This window comes from Haliotis rufescens, unplaced genomic scaffold (genome assembly GCF_023055435.1).
Source record: "Haliotis rufescens isolate VD_foot unplaced genomic scaffold, xgHalRufe1.0.p SCAF_1, whole genome shotgun sequence".
Lineage (NCBI taxonomy): Eukaryota > Metazoa > Mollusca > Gastropoda > Lepetellida > Haliotidae > Haliotis > Haliotis rufescens.
Genome location: NW_025963779.1, coordinates 42780509 through 42800166, shown reverse-complemented (window position 1 = coordinate 42800166; position 19658 = coordinate 42780509). Strand labels below are relative to the sequence as shown.

Sequence of the window (19658 nt, the reverse complement as noted above, 5' to 3'; positions counted from 1 at the left end):
GTCCAGTAGCAAGGTCAATTGCGTGTTTCCCGTGCACGGTAAGCCTGCTCGAACTGACCATGTGCATATTCTCTTTCGCAGAGCTATCAGGGGAAGAGGAATTGAAATGCAGGATGGTGAGGTGGGTCTATTGTGTGTAAGATAGGATAAGTACATAAATATACATTTTATACTAAAATTTCCACTTTGCATTTTATCCCATGCTTTGATGGTGGGCCGCAGATACCCTTGCCTGTATAGACTACAACAGTGAGATATGTATAGAATACTAAACGAGCTTCCGTGTAATACCAATTTTATGAAACGAGTGAATAGTTGTGGTATCTGACGAGCGAAATGCTTTGTCAAGGTTATCAAACACATTGGAATGCATGAAGCGAACCAAGACGAAAAGAATAACGATCAACAATTCCATAGCAAGGACCATCAAACCAAAACCCTACATGATAAGCAACCAAAGCAGAGATGTTTTGAATAAAGATTCGGGACACCATTCTTAGTTTTATGAACAGACACACCTGATGGTGACTTTGTGGATGAAGACTAAAAAGTCTCCACGAACGAGCTAATCCACCCTCCAAAAGGGACTCAATCTTGGAAGACCCAAACAATAAAAAAACACCAAAGGAAATGGTCAAGGATTTCTTCTGTAAAACGATTGTAACCCCCAATGATCTTGATGTATAAGAGCTTTATCTGCATGAACTTGGGTGAGACAGTTGTTGTGCCAACACCAATTGAGCGAACTTGTGGAGCCCTTGTACGTCTGTGACTGAGATGTCGCGAGATAGTGAGACATGAAAACTGTATCAGACTTCCAAAAGCACCCATCCATGATGGCTGAAAGGGTACAGTTACAGTGTATAGAGCCATGGTAGAAGCAACCATTCAAATCTCTCGAGGAATGGACATAGTGGGTACAGGCAGCCTGGCAAAGGTATACGCAGGATGATGGAGCGAAGCCAGAAGGATAGAAATTTCCTGTGAGAAGCACTTGACAAGGTCTCTTCCAGGAATGCCTGTGGTGGCGAGATGCATCCAGATATAGCTGGGCACAGGGAGAGGTCTCCCTGGTCATTTGATCCCAAGATAGACAAGAGCGGGGGAATCGTAAATAGTTGGTCAGGTTGGCAGGGAAGTTAATTCTTTGGGTCAGGTCCCATAAAGGGAGCCGAAAATGGGCGGCTTGGTCTTCTAATTTGTAGGAATGGATGAGCGATTGTAGTTCTGCATCTGTGGAAACATTTGCCCCTGAAGTGGTGACAATGACAGAGTTGATAGCTGCGAGGTAGGTGGCTAATGTGGATAACTTATGTTTCCTTGTCGAAAGCAGGTAATGTAAAATACTCAGTGATCTGCTGAGGTGAGGCCGAGGTAGGAGTTGAAATATCACGAGCACAACAAAAAGTCTCAAAGGCTTTCACTTGTGGTCATAAAGGTGCGTGGTAGATGAATGATGGGATACAGTTTGGGCTTCAATACACACTGGGAGTAGCCTTTGGCGATGAGAGACTTCTGCAGTCTGAGTGCTGCAAGGGAGGGATCGAGCCACTGTGAGTGAGGCTAAGGAGAAGGTCGTCTGGTCAATTTGTGGCTGCTACCTTGATGTTGGATGTTGAGGAAGTTGATGAGCTGAAAGGACTCTAGAGTGAGCGGGAGGAGGGACATCGACTTCGTGGATCCAATTCTGTTGATGTACCATACTACCGCAGTGTTTTTGGAATGGATCATGAAGGAAGAGGAGCGTAGGACCAATGCAAGACAGCTAGAATGGCTGCCTTTGAAATTGTTCATAAGGAGGCAACGCTCGTCGTGGAACCACCGCCCTGCCACTTGCAGATCTCAAAAGTGTGCTCCCCAACCTACAGTTGAAGCGTGGACGAACAGATGGAGGGACTGGACAAATGGCCTCAAAGAGACCCCTCTGCAAACGTTTGATGCGACCAGCCACCATTGAAGATGAGGGTGGAGTCAGAGCAGTATGAGCAATCAGTGTGTGACAATCCTCAATCTTGATAAAGGGAAAGAGAAAACATTGAAGTTGTTGCAGATGCAGCTGACCCCTCACAGTGAGTGCCTGCTCTGACATTAGGTAACTCAGGAGTTGTTGCCGAATTGTTGAATCTTTACCCACTATTTGTTTGCGACAAACATCATACCCTGCTGAGTATCGAATAGGGCTCCTATGGATTTGAGACTTTGGGTGGGAATGAATTCTCATTTGTTTATGTTGATTAGCCAGCCTAGATGCAAAATAGAAGTCGATGGATGCATGAAGTCGAGTTGTTGACAGAGGATATCGGCATGTGAGCGAACTTGAATGCAGAGACATGGAGCACCTTCCATTGGTAGTGGCGGCCTTGAAAAAAAACACGTAGGAAGTGATGGTGCTCCTGTTGGATGAGAACGTGCAGACTAGTGTCTTGGAGATTGAGACTGACCATAAAATTGCCGGGATGAATGAGCATGCGAAGGCGAGAGATCGGCGTCATGAGAAACTTTGGCGGCCTTCTAAGTACGTAGCGTTGAAAACCTTCATTTTGAAGATGAGTCATATAGTTTTAGACTGTCTTTCTTGGGGATAAAGAATATGGGTGAATAAAACCCCGGAGTCATGGGAAGCGGGCTGAGACATTCGATTGCGTTTTTTACAAGTAACATACCTATAGCCCCGATCAACGTTGATAGTTGCCTGGCCGCATATGTTCGTAGGGGCTGGAACGTCGTAGGTGTTTGGGTTGTCAGTGGTAGTCTGTGCTGTAGTAACTGTGTCAAGAAGGTGTCTGCAAGGATGCTCCAGTTGCCTGCAAATAGCCCCAGTCTTCCACCTATGAGCGTGTCTGTAACAGCTGGAGGCGGAAGTTCCCAGTCATGCAGTAGTGAAAAGGAGTCAGTTTCCTGCTGAACCTCCCCTCGGGAAGGTTCACTTTCGTTCGGTAGAGGAGACTGATCGTCCTGCAAAAGGTCTCGAACCTTGTTGTCCTCTTCTGCGTCCGTGATAGGGATTAGGTTCATAGGTGAGAAGTTCACACTGGGTAGGAACGAACTGTGGACAGTTCCGCTCTTTCTTTTCCTGATCTTCCATTTGTGTCTTCTGGAGATGTAAAAGGTCCACAGTGACCGGAGGCTAGAGTCTCTCTGCAAACAGGGTGTTGTTGAGCTTTGCCTTGAACTGATCGTCATAGGAAGAGTGTTGTAGTATCCAACGGTGACGAATAGCTGTCATAGAGCCAGAATGGTGAGAGAGAAGTCCCAGAATCTGTGTGAGCTTATCGTGTATAAAGCTTATCACTCCTTGATTAAAAGCGTCATTGTGAGAATGAGTGGAGAGAGAGACAGAGAGGGCGTCCGTTGCTGACAGGATCGTAGACACTAGAGATAATGTATGGCATACCGTGGTATCCAAGTGTGTCAGGTCCTGATCTTCAACCACATAGGAGGATGTCCAGTGCTTCTGAAACAGTGTAGATACCTAGATTACCCTAGCTGACATTCCATGAGTGCCGGTATCTTCAAGGATGAATGGGGTACATGGAGTCTTTCACATAGATGACGGAAACCACCCTACCCGGGAGGGCCCGAGTGAAAAACTTTGTGGGTATGGGTATCTGGGTCACTGGTAGTAAGGGTCTCGATATCATTCGATCGTTGATCCTCAGCATGACGACCAGAAGCATCCCAGGAGGTAGTAGAACCATCATTCTTATCACAATCAGCTGTAGGAACAGGACAAGTAGGTATCTTAAAGGTGGTAGCGTGATCGGTCACTTGAATGGGAGCGTGAGCGTCATCGGTATCAGTCAGTTGGACGGAACGAACATCGGCTTGTATAGGAGATTGTGAAGTGTTCCATATTGTATCATCCGTGACAGAAAGTAAGGGTTCTTCTGATTGAAGTTAAGAGCAAGTCTTGAATTTCTTAGTTGAATCCTTGGCCTTAGAACGCCAGTCTGATAACCTGCAACGACATTGCTGAAGATAGACACAGAAGGCAGAATCTGGCAAGGCATGACACTCTGCATACTGTTAATTCAATGAACACTGCCTGCGACAGTCACAGCATAAGGAGTGAGGGTCCAATGTTGAAGTGGGCTGTGTAATTCTTCACAGTACACAGTACAGGACAAACAAACTTCTCTTCGATGGTAAAACATGTCACCACACGGGTGATGAGAAACAAAATGAGTTGGCAGAGGTATGCACATGGTCAGTTCCAGCAGGCTTGCCATGCATGGGAAGCACACAATTGACCTAGCTACTGCACGTAACCATGGAGATGCAAATGGTGTTCGGGTGAATATTTCTAATTTAGATGCTGGAAACAGGGTTCAAGCATGTTTCCACATTGGATTGAAGAAGAAGGAAGAAATGCAAAGTGTGAGATAGGATAAGTTTAAAAATGTTCTATTTATTATCACAGGTTTGGGAAGGTCAAAGGTCATGACAGGATCATAATCAAGATACCCACGTCTTTTGTTATTCTGCGGATCACATGTACTAATTGCATTATGGGCAACAATAAAAAATTCACAATGGCTGCCATGGCTACCAAGTTTTAAATCACAGGTTTTGTGAACATCTGAGAAAGAAATCTGCAAAGAAGAGGAGAAGAGAGTCTGCAGCATGACAAACACTCATGACCCTTCAGGTCAGCTGATCTACATATCACGGAATAATGGGTAGCACACTCACTATGTCAAGCCAGTTGCCCTACAATGCCAGCAATGTGGTATCATACTCACCATGTAAAGCCAGTTGCCCTACAATGCCAGCACTGTTGTATTGCACCTCTTTGCTGATGGAGAGTGATGCTAAGGACACCAAGCGACCAAACATCCCACCATTCCATAATGCCAATAGCTTGCTCTTCACATCATCTGAAAAATATCAGATGGTGATCATCAAGCCAGCCAATGAATTTTACCGATTACTGCTTTCTGAAAATGAGGAATTCTAAGGTAAATCTCTGTTATACATTATTCAATAATATCAGCAAGTTATCTGTAATCACTCAACAACAGCTTCATGCACATGTTGCACAAGGTAAAAAGGGCTCAGGTTGGACATTTCCAGAATGGACATGAAAACAGACATGTTTATGCATTCATGTGATGCTAAATCCTCTTGCATGATGTCATATCCACCTGATCCAGTGATTCCTCGGATGGGAATTGGCAGGACCAGAAAATGGTATTTTTTTATGCATGTATCATAAAACAGGATATTCTCATAAAGTTCCTGGGGCGGTTGGGTAACCTGGTGGTTAAGGAGTTTGCTTGTCACGCCGAAGATCCGGGTTCCATTCCCGACATGGATACAATGTGTGAAGCCCATTTCTGGTGTCCCCTGCCGTGCTATTGCTGGAATATTGCTTAAAGTGGTGTAAAACCATACTCATTCACTCACTCACTCACTCACTCACTCACTCACTCACCCAGCCATAAAGTTCCTCAATTATATTGCAATAGCTACAGTCTTCATAATACAGAAAAATGGGTTCTCAGGTAGCCACAGTTAAAAGTAATGCTTTGATGGATGAATTACATCGGACTCATGCAGTGCATCATAGTCTGCACAGATGGTATCCACTTGTCATCTGGTAGTTGACAATGCCTCAACATTTTCCCTATGAAGTATTTGTCTTCTCAGACATGTCCTAAGGGTCTCTCTATTCTGACTTTTGCCTCCAGTTGTAAGTATCTTTTAAGGCTTGAACCAGAAATGAACATATACACAGTAAAAAAAGTGTTGCACCCCCACATTAATACGTTTGATACATCACAACATTTAAAACGCCCGACTCTGGTTTTAATGGTAGGTATTCCTTGGGGATCTGATGTTAAATGTGTAATGTTTTCGGAGGGAAGATGATCACCAAAACGTAGCAATCAGCACGTGAATTGCATGGTGCATGACATTTGCAGATTGCAGTATCTTCTTAAGCTCAACATCGCCTATAAAAGATGTTCTCTGACAGCCCAGTTTATTGTAACCCACAATGCCGGGTAGACGATTGTCAGAAGCAGTCAAGTGGCAGATTATTGGCCTTCATGGAGCAGGTCTTTTGTTCAAGGAGATTGGCAGAAGAACCGGACATCACTACTCAACAATAAGCCGTTTGGTCAGAAAACACGCACAAACTAATGATGTAAGGAATCGCAGACCCTCTGGCAGACCACGAAAGACCACAGTTAGAGATGACAGAGCGTTGTTGAGGGTGGTAAGGCGTCATCCATTTGCTACAAGCACAACCTTGAAACGTCTTTGGCTTCCTCGTCAACAGTTCAGTACCCAGACCGTGAGAAATCGTCTTAAAGCTGCAGGGTTGAAGTCCAGAAGGGTTATCAAGCGACCTAAACTCACAGACAACCACAAACAACTACGTCTAGCCTGGTGTAGACTGAGACAGAACTGGAACTTGAGGTCCTGGAGAAGAGTCCACTGGTCGGACGAAAGCAGGTTCCTTCTGCATGTTGTGGATGGCAGAGTGAGAGTATGGAGGCGTCCTGGAACAGCTTATACTGCAAGAAACATCATGCCAACTGTACCATATGGAGGTGGATCTGTTATGGTCTGGGGATGCTTCTCATTTGATTGTAAGCTTGATTTAGTGACCATACGAGGCAACTTGACAGGGGAGCGCTACATCCAAGAGGTGCTGAATCCAGTTGTGGTGCCCCATTTTGACAATCATCCACTGGCCACCAGACCGATATTCATGGATGACAATGCCAGACCACATCGTTCACGAGCTGTGACCCAGGTTATCCACAACAATGCTCTGACGCAGATTCCATGGCCAGCAATGAGTCCAGATCTGAATCCTCTGGAACATGTATGGGACATTTTGGGACGCCTGATTTATCGTCGGGACCCTCCTCCACAGAACTTGCGTGAATTGGAAGCAGCATTACACGAGGAGTGGCAGCAGCTGCCCATGGAGCGATTCCAACGTCTGGTGAGGAGTATGAGACGAAGACTTCAAGCTGTGATCCAAGTGCTTGGTGGAAGTTCTCGATATTGACTTACTGTGTTCGTCAAATCTCCATATGACATTCTTACCCTATTGGATGAATTTGGTCACTAAAAATTATTGAGATGTCACCATACTTAATGCGTCTTCGTTGTTCGTTCATTTTTCGTAAAAGTTCAGCATGAGATTATAACATGCCATAAGGTCATGGAATACCCCATTTAAGTTCATTGTATAGACAATACACTGGTTTGTTGGTATACACGAAATCCTGGTTATAATATTAATTCGGTTATCTTTACACCCTTTCAAAACACCCCTCCATGAAAAAGTATAGGGGGTGCAACACTTTTTTTACTGTGTATATATACAGATTTGGTTTTCTGCAGTTAATGCCTCAAATTTTGTTTGCTCAGAATTCTGCTTGCAAGATCCTGACACTCACATCTGCACTAACAGTATTTAAGGCCAACAGGACAATGTTTCCACTGGCTTTTGTTATTATAGATGTGGATACAGGCACCGTAATAAAAAACCTGATCCAATAGTCAATAAATACAGTCTGCAACTCAGAGTTTTCTTATTTTATTTCTTAACAGATTGCAAACTTGTGAAATGTTATTACACCAGCATGAATGTTCAAGATTAGATTGTTCAGTTGTTTTTGACTAAGACGATTCCAAGTGGCCGTGTGGATCTGAATTGTTTTGCAAATCTTGTTCTGCTGGTACACTGCTGACTAGTATTGTCAGTGCGATTGCAATTTTGAACAAAAAAAGCTCCAAAGATATGAGCATAGGTTGAAACAGTAAATAGAGAACAACTAACACATTCCAATGGGGGGAGTGTCTTTCCCTGCCCTAATACTCCTCATATGGAATTCATGAGTACCTTAACCCCCAAGTCTCCAGGATCTACTGCAAGAAAACTCAGATTTTCATAAATACCAGAACATCTGACATACGAGGGATGTTCAGTAAGTTTTGCAACTTCAATATAAGACCAAGTCGCAGAATATCTTTTGCACTTTTATTTTTCAATATAATCTCCATTCACCTCAATACACTTATTCCATTTTTCCTTCAAGCTTTTAATACCATTTTTATAGAAATCCGCAGATTGGCCCTCTAACCACTCCTCTGTGGCAGCCTTTATGTCCTCGTCATCCTGGAGGCTTCTTCCACGTAGGGCAGATTTCATTTGCCAGAACAGGAAATAGTCACTGGGGGCTAAGTCTGGGCTGTATAGGGTGGGTGATTCAACTGTACAGCCCATACTTAGAAATTATTTCAAATATATATATATATATATATATATATATATATATATATATATATATATATATATATATACACACATGTGCATTTAGTTTCAAATGACATGCTTATGAATTCATGAATTTTGAGTAATATTTGAGTATTTACTCTCAGATTTTACTTTTCTTCACCTCTCTTCCCATGGATTTTACCATCCCAGCATAACCACCGAGTTAAACCCTAGATTTAAGCCATGTTACTTTTGGCCATTTTATATTACATATAATGTATTATTGGGTTAGCTCAGGTTTAGTTTATTTAGCATCTCGATACACTTAAAAACAAAATTACTGGAAAATTTCCAGTTTTGATACCTTGCATATAATCATACATCAATATACTTATGTTACCCCTGTGGGGAAATAGGCAATACTAGGTCCCTAATACTCCCCATGATTGTCGAGTTGACAAGTCGTAGGATATGCTAGTATAAACAATGCATAAAGTGGCTAATTGTGAGTTATCGTAAACCGTGTGGATGCATGGTTTGCAGATGTTATGAACACTGTGAAAACACAACTTTAATATTTTCTCAATATAATCAAGTAGTATTCATTGTTTAATTGTTTCATTTAGATAAATAATAATCACAAAAAGGTTCATCGCCAATAAAGACAAACACTGCTGCTTCATTACACTTGGCGGAAGCCCAGACGTTTAATGGAGGAGCAAAAACACAGAATGGTGAATGTGAAACACTAACTTATAACAAACGAAATAAGAGTAATGGCGTGACCATCTTTCTCTCCTCTTTCCCTCTGGTTCTAAGGGTGAGATACTTACAAAATGAACACAATAAAGCACATGTTATATCGTACAAAAGAGTCAATTAATGTCCCAGTCCCCGCTACTCTGCCAAGCAGGAGGATGGCGAATTCTGCCTGATCTTCGTGTACCATTATTTGATACCACACAGTCCATTTCACTGGGTGTGACAGTTTCAACGTCACTAGGTGAAACAAGTTCACTCTCACTTTGCAAAGTGGGGCCATAGTCACTTGACACAGTCTGGTCATTGTACGTTTGGTCAGTGGGTATACCTTGGCCTGAACTGGTGGTTGGGGCTTGATCTGTAGGGCAGTATTCTGGAGGCCGCTGAGGTGGTTGAACTATTTGTTCTGGGAGGGGAGGTAGACACTGAGAAGGGCCCATCATAGGTGAGGGTTCACAGACAGAAAGCGGTGGGTGACACAGATGGGATGAGTCATCCTCAGTGGTGTTATCTAGTCCACGTATAGGACCAGGAGAGTCAGGAACCATTACAGTCGGGAGAACAGGGTAACAGTTCCTGATCGGAACAGCATATGTCTTTGACCTGAACTGCGATTTGGTAAATTTCCTGACTAGGCAAGACTCACCAGATCATGTATCATGTATCATGTATTTCCCTCTTGTTTTGGTTTTGTCTTTGTCATGGACAAGGAAAACGAGATCTCCGATGCGTAAACTAGGTACTGAGGTCCCGGTCTTAACGTTGGCTTTTGATCTTGAACTGTAGGGGTGGTTTATTTCTCGCAGGTCTTTCTGTTGGGTGATGAGGTCTGCATCTGCTAATGGTAACTGACTGCAAGTGACCTGGTCTCTTTGTGTCCAGACCTCTCTTGATGACAATCCACCTTTACGTAGTCTGGCATTCATGTTAGCTACTGCTAATGCCAGCATGGTGTTGGAAAGTGGTCCACCTTCGGGTGACAGATGCAAAATTTCTGTTCTGAGTTCCTGTATAGCTCGTTCTGCAACGGGGTTCTTGTTGATGTTCTTTTCATAACCAATGATAAGTGAAATTCCATATTTCGCAAGCAGAGGATCCTTGACGAGGCTGACAAATCCTGGCGCTGGGTCAACACGAATAAGGGAACCACCATCCCCAATGTTACGGACGCCTGCAGATAGGGTTACAATAGCGTCCCGTAGACTGTCATGTTGCTCGTTGGGTATTGTCATAGCCCATGAGTAAGACGACACAATCTCTCTGAGGACAAATACAAGTTGTTTGTACTGGCGCATCACATCAGATGCGAATGAGGATCCAATCTTTTCAGGAGGGGGGTCTGAAGTCTGGGGTTGTAGATATTTGGGCACCGAGAGTAGGGACACACAGAGATGGCAAGATGAGGTGACATGGTCAATGGCCCGGTCAACATCCAAAGGAAACAAGTAGCGATTGAATAACATCCTTAGTTGATGTCTCGAAGGATGGTCAAACCTGAGATGTAAAGCAGTGATGAGACCATCGACAACAGACTTAGGAACAACAATACGTTCAATAGGAGACTGGAATGGCAGTGTTTCCTTGACAATAAGCAAACCATCACGTGCGATTGAAACCACACGGAGGTATTGTTTTTACATCAGGTATGGTTGTTTCTTTCTTAGAAGGCCGGGTTCCCTGAGAGGGATGGGCATGTGTTCGGCGCATGTCAGGACACTCTTGCTGTGTGTCCATCCAAGCAGCTCTGCTTGTGAAGGGCATTCGTGCTCCATGTTGTAAGACATCCTTTACTGACAGTCCAAGGACAACTGAGGCATCAGTGTCCTGAATGAATTTACATATCTGGCAGCTCTGGTCAAAACAATCCACAGGATTGCGGCTAGTGTAGTCAGATGGAAGGTTTGCTGCTCCTGATATGTGTCTGACCTGCACATTGTACCGACTGACTGTCGATAGAAATGTAGTCACGCAGGAGCTGGCAGAGAACTCTCCTCTTGTAAGTTTCTCGTAGGCCTGCACACAGGGACGGCTGTCAGTCAGGACTTGTATCGGGTGCTTCGACTGGATGATGACAGGAGAGAAGTGTTTCACAGCTGCTCCAATAGCCAAAGCCTCAATTTCACATGGCAGCCAATTTTTCTGATTCTTTTTCAGTTTTGCGTTGAAGAAGCCTGAAAGGAGCAGTTTGTCTTGTCGTTTGGCATACAATGTCGCAGCTAATCCACCCAATTTGAGAGATGCATCCGTTACTATCCAAAGACTGTCTGTTGGACGAGGAATGGTAATCGTTCTGCAGTCCTTAAGAGTTGACTGGGCCTTAACGAATGCTTGAGTGAGGCTATCAGACCATTCTACTTTGTCTTGGGACTGTTTTCCAGCCACAGCCTGATCCAAAGGGTTGAGGACACTAGTGTAGCCATGGAGAACTCGGCTGAGCACTTTAAAGGCACCAATGAAAGAACGTAAACCCTGTACAGTTGATGGAAGAGTGACTGATGAAAGTGCTGGTACCCGATGTGGACTTCCTTGGGACCAAATCCAACTGAGGATTGTTGTAGACTTTGGGCAGATAACTGTCTTGGAAGTTGGAGGTTATTCTCTTTTAGGGCGTGTAGCACTTGTTCCCAGTTGTAAAGAGCTTCATCAGAAGTAGCCCCTCCGCAAAACAGGTCATCGGCTAGCTTGATGACACGGCCTTCTTCAATCAGATGACCCAACACACGGCACATCAACTCCTCAAGGCAAGTCTTGGATCCGGGCATGCCCATGGCACACCGAGTATACACACGCACGCCCTTGAAGGGAGTAACAACTCCACAGTACTTCATTGACTGGTGTGAGAGAGGAATTTGGTAAAAAGCCTTTAACAAGTCAGACTTGATAATGTAAGTCCACTTCCCAATGTCTCGTAAGATGTCTTCAATGTTTGGCATCAGTGAAGGTTGAGGTTTGCTGTAACGGGCCACTTCACCGAATGATGTTACAAGACGCTTCCCACCATTTGGCTTTTGGACAAGAAAAGAGAGATTCAAGTATTTGACGCTGACACTAACCTTCTCAGGCTTTGAAAAAACTCCACAAGATTCAAGCTCATCAAATTGTTTTTGAAGTTCTAGGAGCATTTCCCTATTGTATCCTGGGAGGCGGCCTTTCCTTTGTGGGGGAAGAGTGGGGCCCATATTGACCACAGCTTCAATCTTGCCACTAGCACCATTATATTTTGAGAGTGAAGGATCAAAAACGGTGTCATATTTGAGATGCAGGGATTCAAACTCGCGTCGAATTGTGGGTGGAAGGATATTGTCAGGGTCAAGGAGTACCTGGCTTGAATAGGGTGGGGTGTTGATAGTCGGTTGAGGTTTCACTGTGGAAGGATGTGCCTCACTCCCTCTGGGTACTGGAGAAGTTACTTCTCTGATTTGACACAAATGTTCATTCTTCCTCAGGACCAGGGGGTCAGGAGATGTATTAGAAATCCTTACTGTACGACCGACAGACTCAATCTCCTGAACAGGAGGCCAGGCACTTTCAGACTTACGACATGAATTGAGAGGGCTGGCAAGTCGTGGTTCAAGTGCCCATTTAGAGTCAGGAGTGACATCTCTTGGCATTTCCAGCTGAACATACTCTCCAGGTAGAAGAACTGTTGGCCTAGATGGGGCTCGTAGTAGGATCGCCTGAGTCCTTCTGATTGTCACATCTCTCCCCTGTGGGGGTCTGTAATGGATCACTTCATTTCCAGAAATGACTATCTGGCGTTTGGCAGGTCTCGTAGATATGTCATTACGGGACATCAAAGGAATTCCAGCTATGATATCAACGTCAAGATCTTTCACGACTAAGGCATCCAAGGTGAAACTATGATCTCCCCTAGTAAGTTCGCAGTGCGTCTCCCCAATGACTTTAAGTGGTATAATACCATCGGCTTGACGAGCTGACTGAGATGCAGGTTTGATAGGCAAGTGTATGGCTCGTGCCAACGAATCTGTGATCATATTTGTTGTGGCGCCCGTGTCAAGTGTAAGCTTAACTGCATGTTGGTGGTAGTGAGCGAAAAGAACGGGAGATTGTATGACGTCTACTCTGTTGACAGAGGGGTGATCGAATAAAACATCCACATTGTGGACTTGAGCTTCCGGTTCCTTGTCTGAGTATCGCAGGTCATCTATGTCTTCACAAACGTCAGTGACAAGGCGTGAAAGACCAAGACTCAGGCGGTCTGTTTCAGGTAGAAATCTGCATGTCTTAATGTTATGGGACGACCGGCGGACTGGCAGAGTATGCAACTGGTCAGGGCCCGACGTTTGGTCTGGTTGCGAGACTGAGACTGAAACCTGTAGCTGTTGCCACTGGAAGAGGAGTGAAGGACTTTTGTGTCTTCAATGGTACGGAGCTCATCTAGTAGTGACGAGAGTGCCTGTGAAATTTCAGGTTTGAGAGATGCTATGGGTTTTTTTCGTAGCTCAGAACCATATTTTTGTTTCACTACCTGAGATAAGCCCGGATGGATTAGTTGGAGCCACTGAATAACAATAATGTTCTCAAGAGTTGGGGTTAAATCTTCATCAGTTGTAACCTGCTCACCATGGTGAGTAATACCACCATCAGATGACAGAAGGTTATCCTCAATGAAGGCCATAAGTCTTTGAAATAAATCCTCAGGCTTTTCTGCAGGTTTGAGAGAAATGCTTGCAAAGTTGAGAAAATGTGCACCTGTGGATTGGAATCCATAATGCTGCCGTATTTTCTGCCAGATATCGGGGAGAGACACAGAATTTTTTATGATTGAGTTGCGGGAAATTATAGAGCAATAATTGGCAACTTAACCAAGTATAAGATCGAGTTGAGCGTTCTTCTGAGCTGCAGTTTTACGTCTAGCTTCGGCAATTTCCTCCCCATCGTCAGTGAGGCCTCTGAGAGAGATTATTTGATGTTTTCTTCTGCCATGTGAATCCCTCTGCCAAAAACGTCGCGAAGTTATTGTCAAGGGATAATATATATATGAGGTTCTGCCTCCAATTTTCAAATGAGTTAATTGTTTCATTTGTAGTGAGTTGCCATTGTTTTGGAGCTCGCTGTGTGGCCATTTTTACAGTAAGGGTTTGTGCGAGGATCAATATTTGATGCGATGTGCGATGGAAGGGAGGTAACTCTTGACAGACAAACTTACACGGAGCGTAGCGAAGAAGCGAGCTGTATCATTCAGTTACAGCGTGATTAATGTCTGTTTACGTGTGTATATGAAGGTGAGCAGTGTTAAAGATGCTCGTTGTGTTGAACTCTTCTCTTCTTGTGTGGGTTAGACCGCGCTGCCACCACGCCAATAAAGACAAACACTGCTGCTTCGTTACACTTGGCGGAAGCCCAGACTTTTAATGGAGGAGCAGAAACACGGAATGGTGAATGTGAAACACTAACTTATAACAACCGAAATAAGAGTATGGCACACAATGTTTACAAATTTAATAGGCAGTTTTTCGGGTAATAATGCAACTTATAGTCATTTTGTTACTGGTTCGTAGATGAAGTAGTCACACCACACAATCCTCACTGATCAAAGAAATCAGAAAAGGGTTAAGCATAGTCATGTATTTCAAAAGTTTGTGTGATATTATTGAATTAATGGTGAGTAGTTGTTACAACCGTTGACAATTTATGTGTGTACATGCCAAATTCATTATATAAGTCCACAAAAATAGTGCATTTGACAATAAAAGATCATGTTTATATTCAACTGATGACCATACAACCAAAATGAAAATACATTGGGTCAAATAAGTGGCAACAGCAATAAGTAACAAGCCCTTTAATTATTCTGGATTCAAGAATGGAGAACGTTAGTGAGTGCACCTACACCATATCACAAATGCAACATTTGTTGGGAATTGTGTCTACTTTGTGTTTAGTTTTGTACTACCAATGTACATATATTTAACCTATACCTACTCCTGCCAATAATGCATAACAATGCCAACAAAATTCCAATCATGCAACTAAAATGTCAGATTTGTCCCTCCTTTTCAAGAAAAAAAACCTGGACAATTTGTTCTTGCCTTTTCTAAAAGGCGGGAACAAAAGAAGTCTAATCAGAAGAAATTTGGTTATGATCAGGTGAAAAAGGCTTTTTGTCAAGACTTAAGATGAGGTACCTGAGGCACACAGGCAGTAAATGTAGGCTGTCAAAGAAAAGGGTCGATAATAAAAGTTTAATGGGGAAAAGGAGACTTTGTTTCATAGGTGGTGTTCTTCGAAGGATTTTGACAAGTTAAGGTAGCATATTTTTGGGGAAGATTTCAAGCAGTGTGCATGCTGATATTATAAATACACAATTTGTTGTAAAATTTACAATACTTATCATCTCACACTTAGCATTTCTCCCATCTCAATCAATCCTAATGTTTCCAGCTTTTAAAAGCACCTCGGCCACACAAACCCAAGCCATAACCATGGCCACCACTTTCACCACATGCTCATACAATGCATGGACCGCATGCTACCTGATCATGTAACCTGTCCTGCCAACTCATTCCCTTTCATAGAGCATTTACAGCCGTACATAATTGTGATGCACAAAGTCACACAAAGATCATCAGTAGGATAGGTAATGGGGGTTCTGCCGCAACTCCACTGGAGCCAGATTTATATACCTATACTGCTACTACAGGGGGAATTTTTTATGTGTAAACGCTGATGTGATTTAACGATAGTCATGAGTCATATTAAAAGAAATATCAATATCAATTAATAATGAATAAAATTTACTATAGCCCACGAGGATATTGGAAAGGTATAGGAGCAATAAAAAAATTAGCCAGCACGGCTAAGGTATCTAAAGATGTGGCCAAGGATTGGTTAAAGAAACAAGCGATGTGGCAAATATACTTACCAGCACCGCTTAATATACCGAGGAAGAAGTTTGATATTTTTACAACGAATGAAGTTCATCAGGCTGACCTCTTGTTTCTTCCCCACGATAAGGTAAGACGCAAAATGTATAAATACGCTTTAACCGTAGTGGATGTGGCTAGTCGATACAAAGAGGCTGAGCCATTAACCTCGAAAGATTCAACAGAAATAGCTAATGCACTGAGCCGCATATATAAACGCGGACCACTAAAATGGCCTAAGCTATTTCAAGTAGATCCTGGTCCTGAATTTATGGGATCGGTAACAAAGCACGATGTCGAAATCAGGCGTGGTGAAAAAGAGGCCCACCGTAGTCAAGCTATCGTCGAAAGATTTAACCGGACATTAGCGGAACGTTTGTTTGGCTATCAATATGGGATCGAAATGAAATCCGAGCGATTGAGATCAACCGAATGGGTGACATGATTATCAGCTGTTGTATCAGCGCTGAATAATGAAGTAACGAGATTAATCAGGAAGATTTCTTCCTCATTAGATCTGACCAATTTAACATCAACACGCTTCCTTAGATTCTCCATAGTTTTACCAAATACTGAGTTATTCATGAGCTTATATAGATTCTTTTCAAAATCGCTGGTAGCTATCTTTCTTAAATCTGTGTTCAGCCTTATATAGGGCTCCATCCAAGGGCTTTGATCAAACTTAAGAACTCTGTGTATTTTCTTTAGTTTCATACCTAACGATAGATATAACTGGAGATTTCTGTAGTGAACTATATATTTTGTCTTATCCATCAAATTTGGTATGAGTTTTTCTACGTTAGCTAACCTTGTATTACCCATCAAGGAGCGTTGATATTCCGACATCCAATCTTTATTAACCATTAATCTTTCGGGAGCTAGCGGATAACTGTTATGATCTTTATGTAACGAATTTGGATATTCCAAGTCAACTTCTAGTATGTACCCTTTATTCGCATCATTCACATTGAAATCATTCACTTCGACCCACTCAAAACCACCCGTGGGTAAAGGTTGACTCACAGCCCATCCGTACAAATTGCTGGCGTCGAGATATAATATATGCGTGTCGGGTTTACTTGGATCATATCCTTCCACTAATTTGTTATTAGCCTTAGAATACCTTTTCAATATACCACCTCTTAATCCTTTCTCAATAAAAAAGTGCATATCGTAATCGGTGAGTAGTTTTAGTTCTACACCGGTCTTCTTCAACAATGCATCACACGATAGTCCAGGACTGGAATCCAAGCCGTATTGTTTTAAACATGTCTTTCTAAATATCTCGAATATATCGGCCAGTAACAGTACATCGGTTTTTAAGTACAGATCGTGATAATCACCTAAATTCTTACAACCTAATTTATCCCAGACCGTCAGAGTGTGTTCATAATCGGCATCTGTTATTTTAGATTCTGTTAAGTTACTATAGAAGGATTCAAGGGGCAGTAATTTAGTTTCATCGAATCTAGACCAATCATCCATATATTCGTAAGGATATACACCTTTTCTCAGCAACAAATGACGGCACCGATCAGTATATTTATTTGTTATCACAAAGTCATCGGGATTGTTCGCATTAGCTAAATTGTCCAGGGAAGATAACAGAAACTGTACGGAGTCTATGAATCTAAGTCCATTACTTTGCTTTATTCTGGCTTTCCCATCCTTGTCCGTATAATGTATAGTTTTAGTCAACGAGAATGATATATATTTTTTCCATATTATAAGGAATGCACGTTAAGTCGCCGTCGGTCTTTGAGATAGCTTGCATAATGAGATGTGAATCGTATCCTCTAAGGTTATGAAACACAACGGGGATGGGTATTGTTTGAGAATTCATTTTTAGTTTCAAGTTACACTCGTTATGGGCGGCTCCTCAATAATTACCCGTGACGTGACAATGATCTCTTACGGAATCCCCATTCAGGGGTTTATTACAAACATGACAACTCGTTGACTTCTTATAGGCCCTCCAATCATCCCTTGTCATACACATGGGTTTCTTACGCGATAAATTTTCCATCTTTTTCGATCAGAAATGAATTGATTCTGGAAATATGTTCTGGAGCGAAGCTTATCCTGTGTACAACATTTCCTTTAGAATGTCAGAAAACATTTATAGCTAAATTATTTTGCTTTTCCACCTTATCAATTTGTGATATTGGTGTAGGTTTGTCTATACCATCAAAGTTGAGTCCATCGTTTTGGGGATAGCTAGAAGGTCTATCCGGATGCTTGTCTATATAAGATCCACCTTTGAAGGGAATATAATTTGCAATATCTAAATATAAACTATCGATTTTATCCACACCCCAACCTGAACCTCTATTAGTCCAGCGTTCTAAAGTTTCCTGTATCCTCTGAATTGATGTATCTAATGATGTGTTTATAGTATCAGATTCAGTTATAACTTCTTGATTGCTCGGGAAATATGGTTCGGTATATTCAGTGCTATCGTCTGCGCTACTTTTACTCAATGACATTTTAATCGTCAGCTGGTATTTTATACTATGTAAATCATCTAATTCCTCGTTAATTTTGCTCGATACGATGGGCTTAACATCATTAACATCCATGTTGGAATTAATATCCATCTTCCAACCTCTTAGATATTTACCAATGCTGGCGGATGTGGGTACAAATTTTAATTCTTGTTGTTTTTTATCAACATCGTCTTGTTGTTTTTTATCAACATCATCGGGTTGATTATTATCTAGTAAAGCGATCAATTCAGCTTTTCTCATTCGAGAATAACCTCTCAGCCTACTGTTTTTTGCTTGCGTTTTGAGTTCTCTAACAGTCTTGGGTTTGTTGTATTCTAAACCGAGTAAATCGATCAATTCAGCTTTTCTCATTCGAGAATATCCATGTAGACCACATTGTTTTGCTAAAGCCTTCAACTCTCTGACAAAAACCATTGTGGTTTAATGGTATATGCAAAATGAGTGAAATGTCTAATTGGTTGTTTTTCATATATCCAAATACGTATTCTCCCAAACCTATTCCTTTCATTGATGAAATTTCTCTACCTAGCGTAAATAATCTGGTTCCTGACCCTATCAGCACCTTGTTTCTTACATAAACAATAACAACCTTTGACCCCTATCCGACATACAGAACATGTATAGTTAATGTTTCCCCGCCTGATGTATTTAGAGTGGATGCCACAGTAAATACCAACAGAACGTCGGTTGCATTGAGTCGGCTTCCCCATGAGTGTAAATCTGCACAGATTAATGGTAATACATCTATCATATCATTTGTCTGAATGCAAATCACATCTCCACTGGTGAGTCATGGTTTATGCGTAGTTATTGTGTAACCTAAAATAGCCACACCAGTCAACCCAAACATTATGAATGCTATCTCGCGTTTTTTTTGGTCCTCTGACGGTGTATAAAACTGACTTATTGTTGGTCTTGGCAAGTTTTTTTCCATAAACGAGGAAGTATTCGTGCATGGCAGATTCAACATCCTTAAACGTTTGAATTGAATGTCCTTGTTTACGCAGTTCTTCATTAATAAAATCTTATCTTAATATCCATTGTGAATGGGCTGCTTCGAGTTGTTCTAATGCTTTATTATGTCGTTTCTGCTCTCATGCTAGAAAATAAAAAATTACTCCCCGAAAAAGCTAGAGCATTAACAACAGCTCCACCAACCATCATCGCAATTGATGCCATTTTTATATGAATATAATATATTCAAATGTTTAATAACTTCATTATGTTTTCTGGGATAAGCCCTTTGTTTGATGAGCATATCTT

At 42.2% G+C, this 19658-nt stretch overlaps 1 protein-coding gene across 3 annotated transcripts in view; it reads right to left on the bottom strand.

Annotated features, from left to right (window-relative positions):
- The window catches only part of LOC124115359 (vacuolar protein 8-like), a 376809-nt gene that overhangs the window by 54336 nt on the left and 302815 nt on the right, over nt 1-19658 (bottom strand). For all 3 annotated transcript variants that reach the window (XM_046476306.2, XM_046476308.2, XM_046476307.2), the window contains one exon: nt 4743-4877. In XM_046476306.2, the coding sequence (XP_046332262.2) occupies nt 4743-4877 (135 nt within the window). The remainder of the gene's footprint in view (nt 1-4742; nt 4878-19658) is intronic.